The sequence below is a fragment of the Tauraco erythrolophus genome, chromosome 3, assembly GCF_009769465.1.
Source record: "Tauraco erythrolophus isolate bTauEry1 chromosome 3, bTauEry1.pri, whole genome shotgun sequence".
Classification (NCBI taxonomy): Eukaryota; Metazoa; Chordata; class Aves; order Musophagiformes; family Musophagidae; genus Tauraco; species Tauraco erythrolophus.
The window spans coordinates 53,405,746-53,432,287 of record NC_141467.1 but is presented as its reverse complement, the minus strand read 5'-3'; the positions used below and the strand labels follow the sequence as shown (position 1 = coordinate 53,432,287).

General features: G+C 40.7%; 1 protein-coding gene across 1 annotated transcript in view; it reads left to right on the top strand.

The window, feature by feature from the left end:
* The window catches only part of ZNF521 (zinc finger protein 521), a 182,571-nt gene that overhangs the window by 65,235 nt on the left and 90,794 nt on the right, over positions 1-26,542 (top strand). Inside the window, exons 3-4 of the mRNA XM_086609305.1 lie at positions 5,539-8,885; positions 25,302-25,386. Of these exons, the coding sequence (XP_086465431.1) occupies positions 5,539-8,885; positions 25,302-25,386 (3,432 nt within the window). The remainder of the gene's footprint in view (positions 1-5,538; positions 8,886-25,301; positions 25,387-26,542) is intronic.

Below are 26,542 nucleotides of genomic sequence, written 5' to 3'. Positions count from 1 at the left end.
TGTAACCCATTGTTATAAATTTTGTACCTGTTAAAGAAACCTTGCTATTTAGTACTTCAGATGGGGTCCTGGGGGAAAGATGTGCGACCAGTCTGCCGTTACCGTTAAGGGAGCAAAATAGCGAGAAGGTACCAGCAGGACCCAGAGCCTGGGGGTGTCTGTCCAGCTAAACTGCTGGGCTTTCTCTTTGGTCGTTTTGCCAGCTCTATGTTTCAGGGGGAGAAAGGATTTTTCTTGCAGGAATGGCTCAGACCTAGGAGATACGGGTTCTGTTTCCTCCTTTGCACAGATTACATTTGTAACCTGAGGCAAACCGCTCCAGCTTGTCTGTGCCTCAGTTACTTGAGCAGCAAAATGGGGAAAATAGAAAACTGCTGCTTACAGGATATTGAAAATATTAATTTGTTCGTATTTGTAAACTCTGTTCTATCAGGAACCTTATGTATTATGGCACATAAAGGTTTTCTGACATTTGCTTTAGGAATGTGGCCATTTGTCTAGTGGCAGCAAAAACATGTTTAAATCTTATAGAAAAATAAGGCATGATAAAGCAAGTGCCCTGAAGCGTATTCCAGCCAAAGCATGCATATGTCATAAACCTTCTTGGTGACTAAGTAATGTTTGTCTGAAGCAGTACTGTTAATTCAGTCAGCAGCAATAGGGATAAGATCACTTTTAAGACCTCACGACTACTGGGGTTGGCACATGAGTGGCTGGCTGCTAACTCCACAGAGGTGCTTTTGTGCTCTGATGCTTCCCCCTTCCTCCCTCCCCTTCCGTGGGATAACTCCTTCTGGTATTACTTCACTTTTCTGTTAGTGAGCACTTTCCCCCATAAATATGACTGAACAGGTGTTACTCTGCTACTAACTGAGTTTCCAGCTGTCCTCCTCCAACACAGACCAGGCAAAATCTGTTGTTTCGTCCTATTAGGCAGACTAGAGAACTATCAAGCCTGAGATGGAGGTCTTCCTCGCAGGATACGGTAGTTTTGTTGCCAGAAGATGGTCAGGAAGGCCTGGCTGGCTAACAAAGACAGTCCTTCAGCTGCTGGGTGTAGTTCCAGTTTTGCATCCCCTTTGGCAGCAGCACAGAGACTGCTGCAGTGTGGCCAGCCAGCAAAATTAGGAAATAAGGACCTCTTTTATTTACTCAGGCTGCTGAATCATGGGCATTCCTGTCTGCTTGGAGAAAAGTCAGGCAGCTCTACTTTCCACTGGAAGTCTCAGGAGTGCTTGGTACTTTCATCTCAGAGTGTTCACACACTTGTTTTAATGTGCTTTATGGAAATGGTGAAACTCAGCAAGTACAGTTGGTGTAGAAAAACATCTGCACTAACTATTCACACACATTTGCATCTTTAAATAGACTTTTAGGCCTTGTAGCTGATTTCCAGCAAAGTTTTCTGGTTGTGAGTGCTAAAGCTTTCTTAGAGTCAGTGAGTGTGAAGTGACTGGTTCCAAAAATTAAAAATTTACATGGACATGTTAAGTGCATCACATTGAAACTCAGAATACTTGCCATAACACAAAAAAGGCATTTACAGTAAGTAGCACTTAGTGAGTGCTAAAGGAAAAAAAATACGTTGATACAGAAAATATATTTTAAAACTCCATAAACACTCTGTCGAATACCTGAAGCCCTAGTCTGCCCTTAGATAGATGTGTACCACTCCTGGAGACTTGTATGTGTGCATCTGAATTTGTTCCAGACTATTTTAAACCAGCTTGTTATAACATTAAGAATCAGTATTTGTAATGTTGACATAGCTCGGTGGGTAGGTGTCTGCAGATTTATATACACATGGCTGTATGCAGAGTAGCAGCAAACTGTTAGTATTTTCTGTGAGAGTGATTGACAAAAAAGGGTTTGAAGTCCTTTACCCCAACAGCGAGTCAAACGTAATCTCCAACACAGAGCCGGCTCTGTGGGAAGTGCCCCTGGGAAAGTGGGAGTGGAGTCTACATCCCGAGCCTGCTGGTTAGCTGCGGGGACCTTCTGTTCAGCTCCTCCGCCATGGCTTTGAGTGCCCAGGTCTGCTCAGCTAACGCCTGCGCACATGGAGTAGCCTCAGCGCGGCGCAGCAAGCCACAGGTCACTGCCGTTTTGACGGAGCATCTCTTAATGGTTGCACGTTAATTTTATGGGGCAGTATCTTTGTGGGGAAGTACAGGGAGATGGCAGGACAGGCAGTGCCATCACTCACGTCCTGCTGCAGCTGCAGTTGCCTTTAGCCGAGGTCTCCTTCTTGATCGCTGTCCAGATCCGTTCCTAGACAGCCCCTAAGCTCACTGGGCGCGTTAGTCCATCACACACAATATTCCCAGTGTTCAGGTTGGAGTCTGCACAGCAAAAGTCACTGCAGCGAAACATTTCCTTTGTCGCAGAGGAAGGTTTCAAAAGTCCTTCTGCGGGTCACTGATGGCCAACAGGCTCGGCTTTGGGAACCCTTTGCGTGAGCACAGCCCAGGGGCCCTCCTTCCGGAGCGCAGTGGCCGGCCATCGGTGCCCCTTCCACACCAGCTCTCCCCCGCCCTGCCGTGCTGGGGGGAAGCTGGGGAAACACGTTGGCTGCATTGTTAGGCTCATACTCAGGAAAAACCTGTTGTCCTGTGCCGTGCGCTGTGCGGAATTCCCCCTGCCTTGCTGCTTCTTCCGTAGCTCTGAGAGATTGAGAGATTTTCGCATTTCAAGTTAAAAGAACGCAAGTCAGACTCGTAAGTGGTTTACTCTACTCCTTTTTGCACAAAGAGAATTACTCTGTAGAGTTACTGTGGGCTTAGATTAAGAAACTCAAGTGCAAAGTGACACACAGAAACATTTGTGTTTGCCAGTTGGAACATAAGCACCAGCTCTGTGCTGCAGTCACTGCTATTCCCCCTCTGCTTTCCTTGCCTTGTACAAAAGCTAAAGGAGAGATGCCCAAGCAAACAAGAAATGGATGGAGGAAAGAGACTGCCGATGCTTATACCGTGGCCACACTCAGCACTTGATCCCGACCCTGCTGCCAGCCCCGCAGCCTACTGAGATCCATGAGCCGGGGGGAATAATTGTATAGTAGGTAAAAGCAGGCAGGCAATGGCCACAAAAAGGAAGTGATTTACTACCATATCAGTGATGGTACACTATTTATAACACTTACTATATATTCCTCTAAACATTTATACAATAATATATCATTTCTGCATAGGATATACATTTTAATACTAAATTTGGTTACAAAATATGTTGCCTAGGCAGTCGCAGACTATTTTTCTTCACTCGGTTGCTTGACATAAATTCCTGTTTATCTGCCAGCAGTGATCGAATGTCAGAAATATATTTGATTTTTAAAGGACAAAAGGTTTTTCCACTTTAAAGACCTGGCTGAAAACGTTCATTTAAAATAAAATCTAAAAATGTTGAAAAAGACCCCCATTTTTTTCTCTGAATAGTTGTTCCACTGTTTTGATCATTTCCAATTGTAGAGTCAAACCCAGCAGTTTGAAAGGGCAGTACACGGATTTACATGAAAAGTCTCCTGTGAATATTGCAGTCATTAATGTACCAACTTACAAACTCACCGGGCTGGTATTATTTATAATTTGTGACAATGATTAACTTTGCTTCAGTTTACTGGGAAGCATTTTAGCAGATGATTTTGCTGGAAGAGAGGATTTTTGTTTTTCAGTTTTTATCTTAAAAAAACAAACACCTTTGTTTTCAGTTCAAAGACATGGTACTTGGGCAGTTTGTTTTTTTGATTTAAAGATGTACCATTAGCGCAGATTTATACGTAGGTAAATACAGATATATACTGTGCCTGTGTGCAAAAGGTTTGTGTAATTTGTGAAACCCTCCTCTTCGAGACGTAAACAAGAGGATAAAATCCCGTGCAGTTCCCAACTTATCCTGAAAAGCATTGTGTCAGTGGGCAGGCATCCAGCGATGGTGTTTGGTTGTTTTCTCAGAGTTAGATGGTTGCCATCTGGCATTCATAGTGAGATGGCGTTGTCATCAGTTTCTAGATGCAGGAAAGGAATGAATCCTCATCTGTTTCCTGTGGATAAGCAAGAGGTTGATAATCTAGTAAAATCTTGTTACCTTAAAGAAAGCAGGCTTGGGGTTTGTTTACATAATATAGGCCAGTTCTAACTTTGATTTTGGTGTAGTAAATTTCTTGAGAGATGGCTGAAGATGTTAAGAACTTACTGCTTTTCAAGGATGCCTTAAGAAAGATATTTTCAAGAGGTTTATCCTGTCTTTTTCTGTACTATTGCTGTAGTCAATTTTACTTTTAAAAGGAAAAAAACCCCAAGCATCGCCCCTGGAAAGGAATAGAAGGATTATTTGATGTTCAGTGGTATTTCAAGCATTCTTTTAATATTTTTAAAGCAGTCTTGGGTTAAGATAAGTACGATCCACTGTAGTTCTGTAATCTACATTTAAAACAAAAGGTGCAAAAACTGTACAGCACAGCTGTTGAGAAAAATAGTTACGACTTGCCCTGTCTAGAGATGAGGTAATACCATAGATAACTAGTTCAGTTTATTGTCTGGCTAGCATTTCTATTTTGTCTTTTCCATGTTACTCATAAATCTTTCAGCTTTTACCATAACTGTTTATCATTTTTCCTGTTTCCAGTTTTTCACAAGTCACTTTGTCTGTGATCACCTCACAGTGCAGGTTCTGCCGGACTAAGGAAGTTCAACTGGCTGAGGCCTTTGCGAAAAGGAAGAAATGGTGGGCAACCTCTTGAACTTAAAAAGGAAAAAAAAGATGCAGTTCACATCTGACCCTTTTGAAACTTTTTCTCATTTTTGTTGATCCTGGCTGTTGGTTTGTTAGTTTGTTTTGAACATTTAATGATCCAGCTGCCAGCTTTCAGTAACTCAATTGTATCGTTATTGGAGAAATCTGGTTGCACTTTATTGGAGAAAACATCACTGTTTATACTGTTGTCCCGTTCCTCTCCTGTAATTTTTCCTATTATTGTTTAGAGTAACACCCAAGTCTCTCTCAGTAATAGGCTTTAAAAGATTTCTGTGTTCAGAATCAACTTCAAGGGAAAAAAAAAAACACCTGTGGCAAAGCAGGGGGACTCTTTTTATTAAATATTAGGCATGTGGGTTGACTGTATTAATTTTAAATCATTCCCGTAATATTTTCTGCTGTCCTTTGACTCTTCAGATGCTCACATAATACGCAAATCATTTTACAATGGATACAAAAGAAACATTAAATATATTAAAATCTGCATTTTAATAAAGTTGTCAATGTATAATACATATCCTACAACTGAGAAAGAATTATAAAAAAGCAATAAAAAGGTAATATAGGCACAGAACTATTTAATAAATTTTAATGTTTTACAGTCTGATAAAAATAAATGTGGTCTTGAAGCTGTTGGATACAGGTGTAAGAAATATCCTAGTCTGAGTTTAGTATGTTTTAGCTATTTAGGAGTAGCAGATCTGTATTGTTCATCTGCATTTGCCGTCTCCTTTAAACTGCAGTGGTTAAGCTTGTGGGCACGTTTCTTTCTCATTTCAGATGGAGTGGATGTTGAGGATGACCCCAGTTGCTCATGGCCAGCCTCATCACCTTCTAGCAAGGACCAGACTTCCCCGAGTCATGGAGAAGGTTGTGATTTTGGCGAAGAGGAAGGAGGCCCAGGGTTGCCCTATCCGTGCCAGTTTTGTGACAAATCGTTCAGCCGCCTCAGCTACTTAAAGCACCACGAGCAAAGTCACAGCGACAAGCTCCCTTTCAAATGCACGTACTGCAGTCGTCTCTTCAAACACAAACGGAGCAGGGACCGCCACATAAAGCTTCATACAGGAGACAAGAAGTATCACTGCAGTGAGTGTGACGCAGCATTCTCAAGGAGCGATCATCTTAAAATTCATTTAAAGACTCATACGTCCAACAAGCCATATAAGTGTGCCATTTGTAGACGTGGCTTCCTGTCATCTAGTTCGCTGCATGGTCACATGCAGGTTCACGAGAGGAACAAAGATGGCTCTCAGTCCGCTTCCCGGATGGAGGACTGGAAAATGAAGGACACTCAGAAATGCAGTCAGTGCGAAGAAGGCTTTGATTTTCCTGAAGATCTTCAGAAGCACATTGCAGAATGTCACCCCGAGTGTTCCCCTAATGAAGACCGATCTGCTCTTCAGTGTGTTTACTGTCATGAACTCTTTGTAGAGGAAACGTCTCTGGTGAATCACATGGAGCAGGCTCATAATGGTGAGAAGAAGAATTCATGCAGCATTTGCTCTGAGAACTTTCATACTGTGGAGGAGCTGTACAGCCACATGGACAGTCACCAGCAGCCCGAGTCGTGCAACCACAGCAACAGCCCATCTTTGGTAACCGTGGGCTACACCTCAGTCTCTAGCACCACTCCAGATTCGAATCTCTCAGTGGATAGTTCAACAATGGTGGAAACAGCTCCCCCTATACCGAAAGGTCGTGGAAGGAAGCGGGCGGCTCAGCAAGTGCCAGATATCACTGGCCCTTCAAGTAAACAGGCAAAAGTTACCTATAGCTGCATTTACTGCAACAAACAGTTATTTTCCAGCCTTGCGGTTTTGCAGATACACCTGAAAACTATGCATTTAGATAAACCCGAACAGGCCCATATCTGTCAGTATTGTTTGGAGGTATTGCCATCTCTCTACAATCTGAACGAACATCTTAAGCAAGTCCACGAAGCTCCGGACCCAGCACTGATTGTTTCTACCATGCCTGCCATGGTGTACCAGTGCAATTTCTGCTCTGAAGTGTTCAATGACCTCAACACCCTTCAGGAACACATTCGATGTTCTCATGGATTTGCCAACCCTGCTGCTAAGGACAGTAATGCATTCTTTTGTCCCCATTGCTACATGGGATTTCTTACAGATTCTTCTCTGGAAGAGCATATTAGACAAGTCCATTGCGATCTTAGCAGTTCCCGTTTTGGTTCCCCTGTGCTTGGAACCCCAAAAGATCCAGTGGTAGAAGTGTATTCTTGTTCTTATTGTACAAACTCTCCAATATTTAATAGTGTTCTTAAACTGAACAAGCATATCAAGGAGAACCATAAGAACATTCCTTTGGCACTGAATTACATCCACAATGGAAAAAAATCCAGAGCCATGAGTCCCTTATCTCCTGTAACCATCGAGCAGACCTCTTTAAAGATGATGCAGGCAGTTGGAGGTGCTCCTCCTCGTCCTGCAGGTGAATATATTTGTAATCAGTGTGGTGCTAAGTATACTTCCCTGGACGGTTTTCAGACTCATTTAAAAACACATCTTGACACTGTCCTGCCAAAACTGACCTGCCCTCAGTGCAACAAGGAATTTCCAAATCAGGAGTCTCTGCTGAAGCATGTTACCATTCATTTCATGATCACCTCAACCTACTACATCTGCGAAAGCTGTGACAAGCAGTTCACTTCTGTGGATGACTTGCAGAAACACCTCCTGGACATGCATACGTTTGTGTTCTTCCGCTGCACCTTGTGCCAAGAGGTTTTTGACTCCAAAGTCTCCATTCAGCTACACTTGGCTGTGAAGCACAGCAATGAAAAGAAGGTATACAGATGTACATCTTGCAATTGGGATTTCCGCAATGAGACTGACCTACAGCTTCATGTTAAACACAACCACCTGGAGAACCAAGGCAAAGTACACAAGTGCATCTTCTGTGGCGAGTCGTTTGGTACGGAGGTGGAGCTGCAGTGTCACATTACTACGCACAGCAAGAAGTACAACTGCAAGTTTTGCAGCAAAGCTTTCCATGCTATCATCTTGCTGGAAAAACACTTAAGGGAAAAACATTGTGTTTTTGAAACAAAAACTCCAAACTGTGGAACGAATGGAGCGTCTGAGCAGGTTCAGAAAGAGGAAGTGGAACTCCAGACCCTGTTGACAAATAGCCAGGAGTCCCATAACAGCCATGATGGCAGCGAAGAAGATGTGGACACATCTGAGCCTATGTATGGCTGTGACATTTGTGGAGCGGCTTATACCATGGAGACTCTTCTGCAAAATCACCAGCTTCGAGACCACAACATTCGACCTGGAGAAAGTGCGATAGTAAAGAAAAAGGCTGAACTCATTAAAGGGAATTACAAGTGTAATGTGTGTTCTCGAACATTCTTCTCTGAAAATGGGCTCCGAGAGCACATGCAGACGCACTTGGGACCAGTGAAACATTATATGTGCCCAATCTGTGGCGAGCGGTTTCCGTCTCTTCTGACTCTTACTGAACATAAGGTCACACATAGTAAGAGCCTGGACACTGGAAACTGCAGAATTTGCAAGATGCCCCTCCAGAGCGAGGAGGAATTTTTGGAGCATTGCCAAATGCACCCTGATTTGAGGAACTCCTTGACGGGGTTCCGCTGTGTGGTGTGCATGCAGACGGTGACCTCCACGCTGGAACTGAAAATCCATGGCACGTTCCACATGCAGAAAACTGGAAACGGTTCCGCCGTGCAGTCCACGGGACGTGCACAGCATCTCCAGAAACTGTACAAGTGTGCTTCTTGCCTGAAGGAATTCCGCTCAAAGCAGGATTTAGTGAAACTTGACATCAACGGTCTGCCATATGGTCTGTGTGCTAGCTGTGTTAATCTCAGTAAAAGTGGTAGTCCAAGTGTCAACATCCCTTCAAGCAGTAACAGACAAGGCATGGGCCAAAATGAGAACTTGAGTTCCATTGAGAACAAAAGCAAGGCAGGGGGACTGAAGACTCGATGTTCTAGTTGCAATGTTAAATTTGAATCAGAAAGTGAACTCCAAAACCATATTCAGTCAATCCACAGAGAGCTTGTTCCAGACAGCAACAGTACACAGCTGAAAACACCACAAGTCTCTCCAATGCCCAGAATCAGCCCCTCCCAAACTGAAGAGGTAACCCTTTTTTCTTTGCTCTTGACACCTTCCATCCTTTTGGAAAAAATCCCCCTTTTTTCAAGCTGTCTTGTCACTTGTCATGAAATGCTTAGGCTGAACCATGTTACATTTCCATCCGTAGCCATTAGCTAGTAATTACTTGCTTCTTGATATGCCTTACATCTTGGATTGAATTGTGCGGAATAGGACTAATTCCAGTCTCCCTAGGATATTGTCTTCTGTATCACTGAGGAGACCTATCTTCATGCCAGCACAACTGAGATCTGGAATCTTATCCTAGCTCCCTTACGCATTGGAATCCCCAGCTAGGAGTTGTGCTTACGGCAGAGAGCATTAATGACAGAGGAGTAGACTACAGTGAGCCAAAATGCTGGCATAAGGGGTGGATTTTTAAAAAATATTTGTGAGCAACAAATTGAGAGTTTTTTTTGTAAATTGTCTTGTAGACATTCATTTTTCCCTCTTATAACATATTTTGATTAAGTAGAAGTGCAACACTAGCCTTAGGTAAATTGGGAAATCAGTCCTTTGGATGCAATTCCTTGTTGTGTTTTTCTTTCCATTCCTGATGAACAACATTTGGATGTCACGGAAACACCTAGTGCCTGATGACTGAAATCCCATTCATGCAGCATAACTTAGAAACTAAACATCAAATTCTTGAAAGATCTCTTCTGCTTCCTCAGGCACCAGTGACCAAATAATAACACCTGTATAAGGGAAGGTAGGGGGAGGTCATGTAGTGAGGAAAGGAAATCTCTTTTATGTTCAGAAATGTTATCAATAGAATGTCTTAACATTCGTATTTTAGACATGGTATCTTGCATAATGATCCCTTATAGTTCAGGAAGCCTAAAAACACAGCACAAACAAATGGTAAGAAATAATAGCTTTTGTTTCAAGAAAGCTTTTAGCCTGTAATGGTACAAGGATGGTGCATCCCGTTGCTGTGAATGTGTATCGATACCCTGTGGCTAGGGAGCTGCTGCTCTTCCATCACCTTCCTCACTCCCTGTTTGTGAGCCCATCTGTTGGGTAAGAAATCTCTCAGCATGTCATCCAACAGTGTTGTGCAAAATGGAGGGCAGGAGGGAGGCAGAGAGGGAGGAGGGGAGATCCATAAGGATGTGTGGGCCAAGAGGTGAGAATTTGTGGAGCTACCCAGAACATAGCTGGAGATAGGCTGAGAGGAGGCCACTGAGGTAGCACAGGACCTGGAATGTCACAAAGAGGGACGTGGAATTGAGAGACGAGGGTGAAGTACCAGGCAAGATGCATCTGCTAGGGAAGGGCCCTATGCTTTCATGACTTGTACATTTCCAGTTTGCACATCGAGTGGTAGTGTGGGACATTTGGGGAATGGGATGTGGTGTGGAGTTTGTGGAAGGAGCAAATTGTTAGACTGAGACCACAGGTGTAAGGAAAACCTTCTTTTCAAAGAAGAGGGAAAAGGAGTAACTCCCATTAGGGGCAGTTCATGCCGTTGATGGTCCTGTAGTACTGCTGCTGAGTGAGAACCACAGAATTACCAGCTGCATGTTTTTGATGAATTTGGAGTAATCCTGGTTTCTGTTTCTGTCATCTTTCCCTGAGTGACTACATGAAATTTCTCTTCCCAGTCATGTTGGAAGCCAAATCCTACTACCTCAAGCACAATCAGAATAATGCATGTTAAGAAAGTCACCATGATAAGATGTTACCAACTTGGCTTTCTCTTGCTTGTAAACTAGACAAAAAGAGATTTTGGGGTCCTTTGTGGTGACATAAGGTCAGTTACCTTCAGTGTCATCAGTGAATCTTCTTGTGCTTGGATCAGGTACAATCAGAGTTCTTATGTCTTCTTCTGATTGGCATCATGTTCCTCTTCTTACTCCTTTCTGTTTTTCTCTTAGAAATGTATTTAAGATGAAAAAGCCTTTTAAACTACAGCAAGATCTGTGAATAGCATTTGCCTGCTTTTAAATCATCATTTGCCCGCTGCTCCCATTCAGAGCATGTAAACGGATTTTTCAATTATCTATGGTTCTAGTGTCCACATAAGTAACCTAGAGTTTCAGATTCTTTTCTCCTGGGAAGGACAAAGCTATCAAGTTCCTGATAGAGCATTAGTACTTCCGGAAACCATAAATGCATGTTTGTAAAATCCTGAACAATAATTTATTTTTCTAACAGATATTAATGGTTTCAAATTATAGTGACGCAAGCATTGTAGCATTGAGAATGAAAATTCAAAGTGGTAATACACAAATGTTTAACACTATAGATTGGATGTCCAGGCTGAGAGAAATGGAAAACATAAGCATATAACACAAACGGTAAAAACAAATTAGATTTCTAAAAGTCGTTATTAGTCAGTGGCTTTGCTATTCCACTGGAAGGATATTTCTTGAATTGAATGGGATGTTGAAAACGGCTACTTAAACATGCTATTTTGGGCAATTTTTCAACAAAAAAATCGTGATATTATAGAGTGAAGATTTCATTTGCATTATTGAGAGTCATGTGGTTTGAGATTTCAACCATTATACAGAGAACATTTCATTCCAGAGGCAAGAAAAATGTGGAAACTACTTGTCAGACCATTAATAGTGGTCAATACTCTTTGTTTCTCAGTAATAAAATACTATGGTAAAAGTACTAGAAAATATCTTTTTAAGAGAGAAGATAACACTAAAAAAGTCACTTCTGGCTTCTTTGCCAAGTATTCTCATGGTTGAACTAGAAAACTTCCCTTTTTAGCCTGTACTGAATTATGTGATAGAGTACCATTACCTTAACATGGTATAATGTCATCAGCTGAGCTATCACCTAGTGAGCTCACCCTGCTTGCCAAGTGAAAGACGTTGACTTGAATCATCTTCACAGAAAGTTACCTTTCAGTTGGGGTGGGAAATGATGGGCAGTGCTCATCATCAGTTACAACAACTCAAGGAACAGGTCAGAACTCATTAAGTCCATCATACTGTTGAATCTAGTACCCATAAGGTATCAGACTTAAAAAAGCAGATTGTGGATAGCTAGCCATTGAAAGAGCTCTAAAATTGGTAAATCTGTAATTTGTTCTTTGAGCTTAATGAGATGTAGATTTCTTGTAAAGATCTTGAATTACTGCAAGCACACTGTTGGGCTAGGATAATAATCTTGGTGATAGTTAATATTTAAAAGTGGAGAACAAGGTCTGATATGATAATGAATTGAGAACTAGACATCAGTGCTTTTTCTGTCACTCATTTGCTTGTGTTAACTTGGACAAATCCACTTGAACATCTCTGCTTCATTTTCCTTATTGAGGAAAATAAGTTTGATAGTTCCTGAAAAGTATGTTTCCATGCTTCAGTGAGATACATTTTTTGTAAAGCACTTGGAAGATGAAAAGCAGTGTTCAAGAAAACCTATGTGTCCTTGCTTCTCTTGTTCCTCCTTCATGTGCTGTCATGCCCCTAATGAGACCGCTTGTGGCTCAGCAGAAGGTGTTCCCTCACTTCTTGAGCTTCATGACTTCTGTACGTGCAGAATCATACCAGCGTAACTGTACAATAATAATTATACTTTTAATTGCTTAGCTAGCAAGGGAGGAGGGAATGGGATCCAGCTTACACCAACGCTGTACTGGTAAAACCTATCTTACGCTAGTGTATCCATATGTGCAACTGCACTCAGTTTGGAGTCCTGTTGGTGACTTCCAGAGTAGATGCTCAGCAAGCATAGCTGCTTCTGTAAGTAGCTTAAGTTATATAGCACTTTACTCCATGAATGTGAAACTCATGTGAATATTGTATTACCTGTGGCAATGCAGACAGTCCCTCATTAATAATACAAGAACACTCTGGGTTTTCTGGTCCTGAGAAGAGAAGGAGCAGTGCTAGCACACTGCCAAATTACTGCAAGAATAAAGATACTTATTTACATGTTGCAAAAGACTTGCAGAAGCTCGCTATAACAGAGAGTATCAAAAGCACTGGTCAAAGGAGAGAACTAGCAACTGTCACACGAGCTGAAAACCAGAGTAAGTGTGAATCTGGGGCTGCTCTTCTGTCCTGTTGTGGTTGTGCAGAGCTGTATGCCAGGATGGGCATGTCACAGCAGGGGACACTGGGCACATCACAGCACCGTTCTGGAAGGAGCCATGAAAGCTTCAGCTGACAATGAGCTTGTGGAGACAAGGTTCACGAAATTCAGGTGCTGTGGAGAGCTGGTGGCTCCTTGAAACTCAACTTATCTGACCTCAGATGAATCCAGAAATGGTATCACCCTGGGAAAAAGAACAGAGCTCAGGTAGGTGTACTGTTTTATCATAACATTTTTTTCTCTTTATTTATGGGCCCTGAATCTACCTTTCTTCTCTTACTATTCCTCCCCCCTTCTCAAAACACTGCCAGACTCATAAAGACAGAAAACAGAAACTGCCTTTTCAAGTAGCTGGTTTGTTTCAACAGCATGCGCTGGCAGTCGGAGGTGGAAAGAAGAGAGAAAAGACTGTGAGCAACCCAGAAATGTTCCCAGATGCATGCTTTTGGCAGGGCAGGCAGTAGCATTTTAGCAACATAAATCACTGTGCTTTTAACTGAAAAAAAATGCACTGAAATCAATAGTCATGCATTTAATTGAAATATATAAAGAAATTAAAATAATCTTCCTCATCAGCAATCCAAGCTGATCGTTCTGACTACAGAATTTTTATGAATAAACACATAAATTTATAATGTAAACGTAAGTAGTAGTGCCTTGTGTTTCCTGTCGGTGAATCCAGGCCCAGAACAAGTGATTTTCATGCTGGATTTTGGATTTGGGGACAGAAAAAGGTAAAGAAGGTTTGTTGCTGGCACAAAGATTTGGCTTTGAAATAGTTTGTGGAACTAATCTGTGGCAAACATATTTTCTGCTTCTGGAGTTTCAGAATGAGCTCACTGAAAATACCATTTTTGTCTTCTTGCATCTTTTGACATTGTTTTCAGGAAAGTGTTGTCTAAGATGTGACCATATATATTTTTAGAAAGGGCTGCCCTGTTTTTCTTGCCACAGTAGGCCACCTTCACATTACGCCTTTCTCTGATTTCTGGTAGTAGGCTGACAAGATACAGGCTTAAGCATTTCTCTTCTCTTTGTCTTCACACTTTCAGTAGTGAGCTATCGGACAGAGTCCTCTCTGAATTTAACAAGGATGGTGTTGTTTATTATCCTGTTGCTGTAAATCTTCACAAAATTAAGCAGCAAACTTGCCACTTTCTCACACGCACCTTGAAATCAGTCCGTCAAAAGAAGCCCATATGTTGGCTGGGAGCTGCTGAGCAGAAGTAAGAGGGATAATTGTAGTGAATTTTCTTAATTTCCTGTCCACTGATCATTAAAATCTAATGCTGTTTGTCTGTCTTGTTATTTGTCAGAGGCTTCAGATGTGGAATTTGGAGAGGCACCTTCTTCACACCTGTGGAAAACTTTGCATGAGAGGAAGAAAGAATAATATGTTTTCCGAAGTTTTCAAGAGCACCAAACGGAAATTTCCACGAAACAATGCAGTGGAGGGGAATGCCTACTTGAAGAAAGGCAGAAGAACTGGAGAGGGACACAGAAATGTGCATGAAGACCTTAAACATCTCTAGAGAGGGAAAATGTAGATTCAGCAAGGCTTTATGAGACAAAACATCCTATGTATACTCCAGCAGGTCAGCTGTGCGGCCTGCTGTCTTCATGGGGCTTTCCCTCTGCGTGTATCTGCTGGCCAAGTGACAAGGGTAACATGCCACCGTTTCCCTTCTGCACGGTCCCAGTGGAAAATCAGAATAGTGATAAGTATGAGTTTTCCAACCTCAGAATTGAATAGAAACAACAAGCAATTTCCCCTAGTTTTCTAGCCTGATTTTCTTTAGGAACAAGACATGGGAAATCATGGCATGTTCTCTCTTTGCTGGTTTGCATACCTCTAGAGAGTTCTTTCTCTTCTCCCTCTTACTTTTGGACTACTCTTGGCCGATTTCAAGAAAAACTTCATAGATGAGTAGGAATCTCAAAGCCTGTAATGTGTTTATGTTTGGGAAGAGAGGTCACCCAGCAAGTGATAAAATCCAGACAAGAAAGAGGCATTTTAGAGATCCAAACCCAGAAGATTGTTTTAACTGAAGTTCATACCTGGTTTTATGCAAAAGTCAAGCAGTCACAAGAAATGAAGCTATAAGAAACCGTGATCTGTTCTTTGTGGTGCTCACAGATGAACTTCGTAAGTGACTGTAAATGTTTGGGAAGTGTTTTTTATCACTGCTCAATAAAATTGTTACATGTAATGTGTGTATTATTTGTCTTATACAACAAACATGACCCTTGAATTTGTCATCAGGGAAGTAAAATGGGCTAACCATTAATTTAAAATGAATGTGTAGCCCCAGTACTGCTTGTTTCATGAAGCTGTACAAAATGAGCATAAATGAACCACCTGATATGTAGCATCTTGTTAAAGAGTCCTCGTCTTTGACCTCCTATAGCTCTGTGATGGCTGATTGTTCAAAACTCTTGGATACTACTTCTTCCTGCCAAGCCAATCTTTCATGTATTCCATTTACTGCCTTGTATATACAAATTATTGTACAAAATACAACCTGTAGATACGACAGCAGAAATGTGTCTCCTGCTAACATCTGTCCTTGCCGTGGGACAAGAGTACAAGAGGCAATGAGCACAAACCAAAACACAGGAAGTTCCTTCTGAACATCAGGAAACACTTCTACTGCAAGAGTGACCAAGCACTGGCACAGGTTGCCCAGAGAGGTTGTGTATCCTTTGAGGTATTCACAAGACATCTCAACATAGTCCTGGGCAAATGTCTCTAGGTAGCTCTGCTTGAGCAGCAGGGCTGGACCAGATGACCCTCAGAGAACAAGCTTAACCATTCTGTGATTTTTACCATCCTTTTGGCCTACCTATCAGGTGTGCATTGATGTTCTTTCTTGATCGTTAAACCTTTGTTCCTATTATATGGCTTCACAAGTAAGTGAATAAAAGGGTGGGGCCTCTCCTGATACCAAGCAGCTCATTACAGTCCTACCAGTAACAACATGCAGATCTGGGGGAAAAAAGCCCCTGCCTGCAGTTTTTATTAGAGACCTGAATTCCTGAAGATGAAAACCTGACGTGCATTCATTGATCATTTGTAATGCCTGTGAAATGCTTCTGAAGAGTGACTTAAAAATACAACCATTTACAAATACAGCCATTTAAAAATTGCTTGCTGCTTGTGTACTCAAAACCAAGGTGGAAGGTAGGAGAGAAGGAGGCTATCTGTCCCCTTTAATCATGCTTCCACAGTTTCGATATCCTGTGTGGGATGGACTTCCTCCATTTCTTACCCGTTATCCAGATTCAACATGCTGTGCTGAAGGCACATCTAATGGCTTTTCATATCTGGAAGGCCACTTCTTCCTTTCTACATTTTCCAATAGGAAACAGGATGGTTGATCAACAAAGAATGATCTGAGACTCCAAGATTCCAGATTTCCTTTCAAACTTGTTTTCCCACTGCTTTAACAGTCCTCTCTTTGATTTCTGCTCTGATGGCTGGAATAGGCTCAGTACCAAACTCTAGGGGCAAGACTGTCTGCATACGAAAGCCTCGTAATCATCGCTGACAGTGACCAACTTGCAATTGGTCCTGTTCTGCTGCTTGGTGCTTCTTGCTTAGGCCTAGTCAGGGAATGTCGGCATCACCTATGATTTTCCTGAATCATCTGCCTTAACGATAGCTCCTCATTTTTCTTTTGTTCCCTGCTTCACAGCTGGTAGGCCCTGTGATGGTGGTTGAAGTCCTACAAACCTAAAAGGATGACATTCTGCTTCTGAAACAAATCCTGCAATCACTTTTTTCTAATAGGGAAATGGTAGACTGAGGCCCCATGCAAAAAGAAATTAGCTTGTTACAGGATATGCCTAAGAGGATGTAAGTGATATGAAGTGATGTGAAGTAATGTGAAAGTAAAAGATTATGAAATGGGACAGAGGAAATTCTGGGAAGTTCCCTTGATTCCCTTAGAGGAAAGTGAATATGTCTTCACAGGAAAAACAGCTAGACACAAATCATTGTGGATAGCGTTGAAGACTGGCTGAGCAGAGTGCTTGTTTTGCTGGTACACCACTTCCTTGGGCAGCTGCGCTGCCCCAGCGGAGGTTTTTTCAACTGGGCACGCAGTCAAGCATCATTGCAATGTCAGCAGCTGTGTGCCAGCTCAGATGCTACCAGTATATTTGTTAGCATTGATGTGGCCTAAGAGTATCCATACAGGGTAGTACTATAATTACAGCAGTATGATTGTGGAACTCTCTTCGTGGAATATTTTGTAGTGTAGGCAAGCCTTTGTAATAACCCCAGTCTTGCCAGTGTTATCATGTGAAGCCTTCATTTGTGAAGTCCCATTGACTTCCCCAAGTGCAGAGCTAATTGCATGAGAAGGATCTGAGGGGTTTAATCCTTCTCCTGATACTTCAATGAAAATTAATTTCTTATATATTATGTATGAGTAATATATTTCTGTTTGTACATTAATATTAATGTTGCATATTTTTAAGCACAAGTTCTATTCTGTAGGATTAAATGATCTTGGTAAGTAATAGTTCAGAATTCTGCAGGATTAAAGGTTGAGTTGAGAGTGGACAATTAAGGGCAGGGAGAGGATCCTGAGCCACACTTTGGAAAGTGAAATTAATCAGCATTAATTTTCCATAGTGTGAGAGAAAAGGGGGTTTAGTGTTTAATCAAACAAAATAAGGTATATAAAAAGCCCATGATTTTGCCTTTCTGTTAAAATCCAGAGAGCTTTTACAAAATTTGTGATGGAGAAAGGAGACAAAAGAGTATTCTCCTGTGTGTACTTGCAAACTATTAATTTTATTGGGCTACATCTGTTGCTGATTGTTGGTGAAGAAAGTAGTGGCTTTATTGAATGACAGTCTGTCTCAGTATGCCTTTTTTAAAACAAAGGGAAAAAGGCAACTTTAAAAAACGAGAAAGTCTATCACCTTACTCAGAATATCAGCTTTTTGCATCTCAGACCTGCCAAGTCATGCTGGACTGCCTGTGCTTTGATGCCACATCATCTGCAAAATCATGAGCGCAATCTTGATCTTAGTTTGTCCTTAACGTCCATAGCAACACAGCTGCTCTAATACTGAGATGCTGAATGTTAAGATGCCTCTTGATGGGTTAGCAGCTCTCTGCCTTCAGAGGGTCTCAGGTTGGCAACCTTCTTTGATTTTAAGTGCAATGTAAGGAGTCAGAAAGAGATGAGGATGCTGACAGAAAGTTCGGTTGCTGATACAGTCAGCCCTGGATTCCTGAGCACTGCTCAGCACATACATTTGCAGTGCTCAGAGACTCAGCCTCACCCAGAGTCAGGCCTTAGGACAGAAAGACAGAAAGAAGCGTATTTGTCTTTCAGATCCCAAATCAAATTCACAATACTTAAAGCTGTTTGTACTCATAAACTATGTAAACCTGATACGAAGTAATTGAGAGAAAATAAGTATACAGCCACGTGCTGTTGGGTTTTAGAGGCACTTTTCTGACAGGTACCTCATGTCACTACTAAGTTTCAAAGACCTAGAGAGATTTGAAGAATTACGGAGCTCGAAGGAAAGAGATGCAATTTTTAAGTATTGCAAGATGTGGTTCTTTCTGTGTGGGGATGTGAAACATTGCAAGCTGACGTACTTCTTCAGCCAGGGGAAGGAAAGTTTTGTAACTAAGAGACATTGAAGACAAATGTGATTAAATGCAGAATCGAGAATGTAAAGGTAAAAGACAGAACAGCAGACCAAGACTTCAAGCAGAGTAGAGAAGGAAGGACTGTTCGAATGGGCATTTGTATTTCTGCCTCAATGCATTTTGTGTGTTAAAGCAATAAGTAATCATAACAGAAGAAATTGGAAAAAGTAATATTTTTTCTGTTTTTTGTTTTGCTTACCTTATGGGATTGATTGTATTCTGTCTCTAGGCATGTACACTCAGATCCTGTTGAACTTAAGACCCTGCTAAACAAAAGCAGAAGAACAGAAAAGTCCTCATAAAATCATTATGAACATGTTTTTAATAGCAATCAGGAAATACTAATTAAAGGGTGTTATGTGAGCAACGAGAAGAGTTAGCAATTAGTCGATTAAAAAAAAAATGCAAGATGACAGTGCCCCATAAGCAAGACAAATAGCTAACTATGCAGTGAAACCGGCTAACATATGCCTAGTTTTCTTAGAGCTTAAGGTTGACAGAACAAGCATCCAGGAAGATAGAGAAGAAATCCTCAGTTAAGGGACTGTCAAAAATAATCTGAGCTATGATGAAAAATGGCTAAATGGAGAAATAAGCCGGGACCGTGGTTGCTCTCCTGCCTCATGCAGGGCCAAGAACACTGCAAATGCTTAATAAAATAGTGATGTAAAAAATCAGCTGGCAATATTAGGAGTTAGCACTGGCAAGGTGCTGTAGTTAGTGTGCAAGTTTTAACTTGGTCTTGCATGTGATTTGTTGGAAGCTATTCGCTTTCTCTTGGCGGGTTACCTTTCTGTTGTTTTAACAGGTTGAATTAGCTCTGCCCTGGATTTAATGTGGGGGAAACTGTGATTGAATGCTTGGTCTAGGAGAGGGGAATTAGAGGATGTGGGTGATGTGGCACCACTCTCTCTTGGCACCAGCAGGTCATCTCAGCTGTGACATTGATCCGTGTCCTGTGTCTGTGCTGAAACGGAGTGTAAAAAGCCTTGAAAGTCCCCTTTACTGGTGTGACAAGGGTAAATAGTGTACCTAGTTGTAAACAGGAGGTTATTGTTAGGTTAACAGGTACACATCAAAGCCGATTTTGGTAGTTCATGCAAGAGAGATCTGAAAGGAGCATAGTATAAACTAGGGATGCGTGCAAGCCTGTACACAAAAGAGAGAATGTAGACATGGTGTATTACAAGCTATAAGACATATTTTTGGTTGCTTCTCATATAGGAAACAAGTATCCAGTTAAAAGGGGGATACAGGACATCTAGAAATGGTATATGTAATCAAGGAAAACAATACTGTTGAAAAAACGCTTTGTCGTGGAGCTTGTGGCATATCCTCCCCATGAAGAATGGAGTATGGATTAGGTGTAATATAACGGAATGTAGTATACAAAAAGTCACTTACAAACACAGAAAAATATCCATCCCAAAATTCTTAGAGAAAGGAGCTGAAGATAAGAGGAAACATTAAGCAGATAAATTCACAGTCTTTTAAGAAGAGGTATCAACAGCCTGGGAAAAGGCTACTAAACAGACATTTAACAGGGGATGTAAGGATTATGCATGAAATTACTGGTTTGTGAACTTGATTTAAATAGTGAGAAGCACGAGAGAAAGGCTAATCAAAGATATAATAGAAGAACACCTAGAAAGTTTGAATTTAATGAAGGATAGAGGGCAAAGATTCACAAAGGGAGGATCATGCTTAAATTTTAAATAAAGAGTATTTTGAGAGAGTAGCCACAAGTGCTGACAGAGGAGCCTATAAACATGATTTACCAGGATTTTAGCAAAGCTTTTGAAACGGTATAGCACAGAAGACTAATCTGTCGGGTGAATAAGTATGGCATAGGGAGAGATACTTTGTTTGATTAAAAAAGAAAAGAAACACTAACTTGGGCATGGAAAGCATAGGAGCCTTGTGAATTGAAGGAGGTTAGGTTGGAGGGGGGTGAATAATGGAAAGCCTTAAGAATCATTATTGGCACCAGTTTTGTTGAATTTATGCAGCGTATGAGTAGTCTGAAAGAAAGAGTAAGTAGCAAGGTGATGAAACTCCCTGATAGTACAAAACTGGGAAAATGTCAGAACAAAATAGGCAGGTGATAAAATTATGAATTCCTTTGACAAGGAGGTGGAGCATGGCCAAATAAGTAGCATATGCAGTTCGTTTTCAAGTAGTATAATGAGGCCAGGGAATAGAAAAAGAACAATGTATGGATACCTCAGTCACAGGGCACAGAAGGCTACACAGAAGGATCTTCATACTTCTGAAGCACTTCTGAATAGAACTGTAAATCCTCTAGCAGAGTGTTTTGTTTATAAAAGCAAAAAGCAAATACAATTCTAGACACAGAATTGAAGTACTAATTGAAAGACCATATTCTTGGACTGTTTATGAAAGCAGCAAAGCCTCATTTGATATGACATGGATACTTTGGGCACCTTTATAGAAAGGAAATTCTGAAAACTGCAAAGTGACAAGTGAGAATCAGGACAATAATTAAAGGTCTAGGTGACATTAATTATTCAAAAGGTTAGAGAGACACATGCATATGCACTACACGGATTGAAGGCCCAGTCCAAAGCTCATTAAAGGTGGTCACAGAGAAGCTTTGCATGCCAGAAGGTTTTAAATTGGTTCTGAAAGCAGGAATGCAAACAAACAGGAATGCAAGAGGCAACCAGATTGCCCAGCGCTCTTGTGAGACACCTAGTCTGAGCAGCTAGTCTTCTACGACAATTTTGAATGGCCTTAGGAGTGGCTTGGGCCTCAGATTTGTACTCAGCATGTAGGAAACAAATTGACACTCAGGTTGTTGACAGGAGAGGGTTTAGTGAAGGATCGTGGGCTTGTTTATTAGACTTTTTATGAAAAGAGAAATGCACAATAATGTAAGAAATAAAAGGAAAAAGTTGTTAAACCGCTTTCGTGATCCCATCTGGTAATGTATATGTCACTCTCCTCTGGAACAAATCTTTGGAAGTGTTGCAACAAGGCACAGTTTAGAGCGCAGTACGGCTTCTCCAGACACCATAATGGTCCTGCCCGAGTCCATACAGAAACGCACCCGTAAGGGCCTTCTGTGGCCCACCTTTGCTGATATGAAATTACTCTGTAAAAGCAATGTGCGTCAGCTTGGTTTTGTGTGTGGAAGAGAGAATGAGAATGTTGTCATGATTCTGTCTCTCACAGGAGGCTGACAGGTGTCCTCTGGCAAATGCAGTGGTGGCAGGTTAGGGTGTAAGTGCCTCCAACTGTCCAGCCTTCGTCGTTGTGTGGAGCTGGTGTGCCCTGGGCTGTGAGCTGGAGCAGCAAGGCGTGGGTGCCCGCTCCGTGCTGCTGAGTTCTCCGCAGGCACAGGTGACTCAGGCAGAGGGGCAGGTTGCTCAGCCAGGGTTCCTCCCTGCAAACACCTGCAGCACGGCAAGGCAAGGATGGCTGTCACCACCGCGCTGCTTTTTCTGTGGAGCCACCTCGTATTGCAAAGGGGTGGAGATGCTCAGGAGAGATTCAAATGCCTCCTTGAGTCATGACCCAATTTTTCTTCTGTGCTGTGCTGCACAAGTGCTGCAAGGCTTCTTCGCCGGCTATCCAGGCAGGGGACATGGAGCTGGAATGCCCCAGGGATCATTTCTGTCTTATTCTCCCATGTTTCCCCTTTGTGGGAACACGGAGTAAGGAGGGACTGGGTCTCCCCCTGCATCTAACCCCAGTAGGGAATTGGGACTAGACATGAAGCATATCAGGACCCAGCAGCTCCTGTGAGCAGTTATGAGTCCTGTGGTTCTGCCAAAGCTTGTGAGACTAAGATGTAGCTTGCAGTGAAAAAGGACTTCCTCAGAATGCGAAACGTACGGAAATAAGTATGTGGGTTTTGTTCAGCGTAGTGTGAAAATGACTGGGTTTGATCACTTTGAAAATCTAAGAGTAAATGGAATTTACTGAGTTTGCTTTTAAAATAAAAACTTAACCATGCACAAGTTTAGACACTTAGAGATGACTGTGTGTTGAGCTAATAAAAGTTGATGTCAACATTTTAGAATATGTTTGGAAACAAAAAAGAACTAGCGTTTGATCAAGCAGCAGTCACAAAACCACTCTTCCCTTCATGATAAAAAGAAAACCTCCATGTGTGATTCTGCAAATATGTCAGATCATTTTGAAGAGTCTAGTAAGTGCTAGTAAATCATTATTTTTGTTGTTGTTGTCAAATGACTTTATTTTTTGGCATTAGACTTAAAAAAACCCACCACCTGTGTATGTGTTGTCATTATGTACATCAGTCATAATTTTGCTGACAATTCTTGACATGCACTCTGCGTTGCTGTGCTAACAAGAGAAAAGACCAGCCATTAAGTTTATGTTTCTTTGTTTTTGAACAAAGTCACATATCAGGACTAATGCTAGGGGTATGCTAATAAACAATATATAGTGCCAGTCATCAGGGAGTAAGAAATATTTTCTAACTAGTTCTAAAGGGAAACAATGTTTTAAAAAAAGGAAGAGTGATTGTTATTTATGCAGTATTGTTGTTCTATATGTCAGCATCAAAAAGCATCTTGTAAAGAGCTTAGCATAATAAATCTTTGATCGTGACTGTCATTATTTAGAGGTCTTTGATAGATCTAGATGTAGTGCAGTAAGGTTAAATTTACCAACATATAATAGGAAATCCTTAGACTGAATCTGAATTTCTACCAATGTTGCCAGTATTGTCACAACAACAAAAAAGGAGAAAAAGTGTTGTATCTTTTATAACAGCAGGCTTTACAAATTCTAACTGTAAAACTAAGTCAAAGCAGATTTGTTTTCTGGGTGCCCATTGATTTTGTTTGTCTACGTAAGGATTTAACATGGTTACATTTCAGAAAACTAAAGCTGATTTAAGTGAAAAACAACAGAAAAGGCTTATGATTGTTTCTATGAGAAGCAATGTATCACATTTTTTTTATTGTCATCAGGAAAATTAAAATAGCCTCTGTGTATGAGAAGCAATGGGAGATTTGTAGAGAAGCCCACAGGAACACTTAATTTCAGAGTTGGCTTTGATTAGTCACTAATTTTTCAGTTGACTTGGTAAGATAAAATAACACATGTTTAAAAAGTCTTTATATTCCTGCCTACAGGCTTGAAGTAGAAAGATACTTAATGGATGGCACTTTATCTGTCTGGGACAGGGCATCAAAATTTAGATGCTGATAACAAATCCAAGAAGTCTTTGATAATGTTTAGAGACAGAGAAAAGAACTCTTTTTTTTTCAGTATAATCGATAATATCAGCTGCATCACACTTTTCAGAAGTTAAATGCATACAAGACAGGCTGTATTTTTGATGCACATTATCTGGTGAGCCCTATTTCTTCCCCAAATAATATATAGGAAATTTACATTTTACTACACCTGTGCCAGCTTTTTGTGACTTTACATTCTTTAAAAAAATGTATGTTTTTCTTGTGTTTTTTTTTTTTTTCTTTTTGCCGATATAGGCAAGGTGTCTGTGGCTGTACAGAAAGATATATGTCTCTTGAGTTACTGCCTTGATGTGGCAGTTCAGAGCTTACCTTGCCTTCATTACATCTTCAGAACAACAGTTGAGCTCTCCACGACTGTTACCTTAGGACTTGAGTCCTTGATAGTAGTTATGCAGTTGAGTAATTTTATGAATCTGACTTGTCTCATTAGATGCCTGGATAACTGTAGATTTTAAGTCTTATGATGAAAAACCAAGATCTTACTTTTGAATATACTCTTAGTTTTCACTTTTAAAGCAGTGCTTTTGAATATCAAACTCTGGCCATTTCTGGTCAAGAAAAATAATAAGAGAAAATAAAATCACATTCTTAGGATGTTGAAATGTCTTGGAAAAGTGATATACCTTGTAGAAAAGTGAAATAGCAGATCTTTTTTGGAAGACACCAAGACACGAATGAAAAACGTTTCCTGTGCACCAAAGAGAGCACAGTAATGCATTTCCCTTGTTTATAATGAAATCTGATCTGTATACACCATGATTTTTAAGTAAGTCAGGCCCAATCTAATGTGGCCAGAAGGATTGCTCTCTGGCTAGTTTCCAGCCAGCCTTCCCAGTTTTAGTACAGGCTTGCCAATAGATGCTGAAGCAACTGCCCGAATACAGTAATCGTTTGTCCAGACTAGCAGGGATTTTTCCCTCCATGAAAGATGGCAACCCCATGGATCATTTAAAAGGTTCGGTGCAGAGGAGATTCTGCAGCCTGGTTGAGAATGAGGGAGAAGCAGATTTCTGATTTCTGTGTTCTGTTGCTGGCTTTGCCCCAGTTCTGTAGTGGTCCTAATCCATTGGTATAAGATGAAGGATTCACATGGATTTCAGTGTCGTTTGGATCACATCCCACATATCCTCATTGCATTTTACCTTCCTTGAATATAAAGCTGGTGTTTTAGCAATACTGGTCTGTCCATGGTGTTAGGAAGTTGAAAAAAAACAATCTCTACCAAGTTTCAGGAAACTCCAATAAAAGGTATTACAGAACTACAGAGTGTTATTTTTTAATATTACTAATTAAGCCGTAATGAAATTGCCATTGGAGAGCTTTAAATGACCACTTTGAACTCAATATTTGAGTTACAGTGAAATGGTTCCAATTGTATGTTTCAGTAAATTTTATCTACCCTTGTTTCTTTAGAAGAAGACCTACCAGTGCATCAAATGTCAGATGGTTTTCTACAATGAATGGGATATCCAAGTTCATGTTGCAAACCACATGATTGGTAAGTGAAGCACTAAAACTTCTCGAAGACAAATACACATTTCTCTAACTCATGATCATCATTGCCTCTAAAATTAAACAGAGTTAAGGAGAAATTAATTGTGCATCCATCAATGATTAACCTAGGCATGATTGATTTTTTTATTCATATTATTAGACTTGATAAAGCATTAGCATGCTTTATTTTCTGCAAGGGCTAGTTTAGACTTCTGCAGAGAATTATATATCCACTGCCAGTCAAAACACAGGTGATTAACAAATTAAACTTCTAATCATTTTTGCATTATTGAAAACAAACTAACAGGAATGGTTAATGAACTGGATGTTAGCTTTCCGTAGAGTTTTAGACAGGTTTTAATTTCAGAAGTTATTATGGTAATGACACTACTGTGTACTTCTCAAGCACCTTGGTATCAAAATCAAAACTGGCAAGTTTTTGTCATTAGGAAACATAAATAATTCAAATGACCATAAAATAGTATTGTTTGTTGTGTTCGAGCAGTCTGGAAAAAAATCCTGAGTGTATCTGTATACAATTAAATACTATCATTTATTTGAAAAAATAAGGAATTGTAGTATTCAGTAACGGAATCTGCTTTTTAAGGTACAAGCACTTAGAAAAAGGCTTTTAGGATTCCAGAATCCAAGCCTGGCTTGATGTTTACAAGGCTGTTGCAGTTGTAAATTGGAATAAAGCAAAAGCTTCTTTTTCTTTGATATTCATATTTTCCTATTATTTGCTTATTCCCCTAGGATTACCCATAATGTTTTCAATTTGGTAACCACTCAGTAATAGCAATAAGAGTTCTATCAGCCAATTAAATTTATCAAGCACATCATTTGCCTGCTAATAAGATAACATTGCCAAGGTTGTCTCATTTTGTTTTTAGCCTCTTTTCCAAATTTCACGTTTTGAGACTGCGATGGATACCATTGATTTTATATACCTGCTTCCGTTATGCTGGTTTTCTTGCTATAATAGAAAGGCATGCAAAGCACAGACAAAACTATATGGTACAGAAGCCAGTAATTACATATCCAACAGAAGAGAATTTGCTGGGTTTTTTTTCATTTTATAGCTTAAAAATACTTAGCTCAATGCTCGTTTTTTTTTTCTTTCAAGGTAACATGCAGATTTCTTTCATGAGTACTAGTAA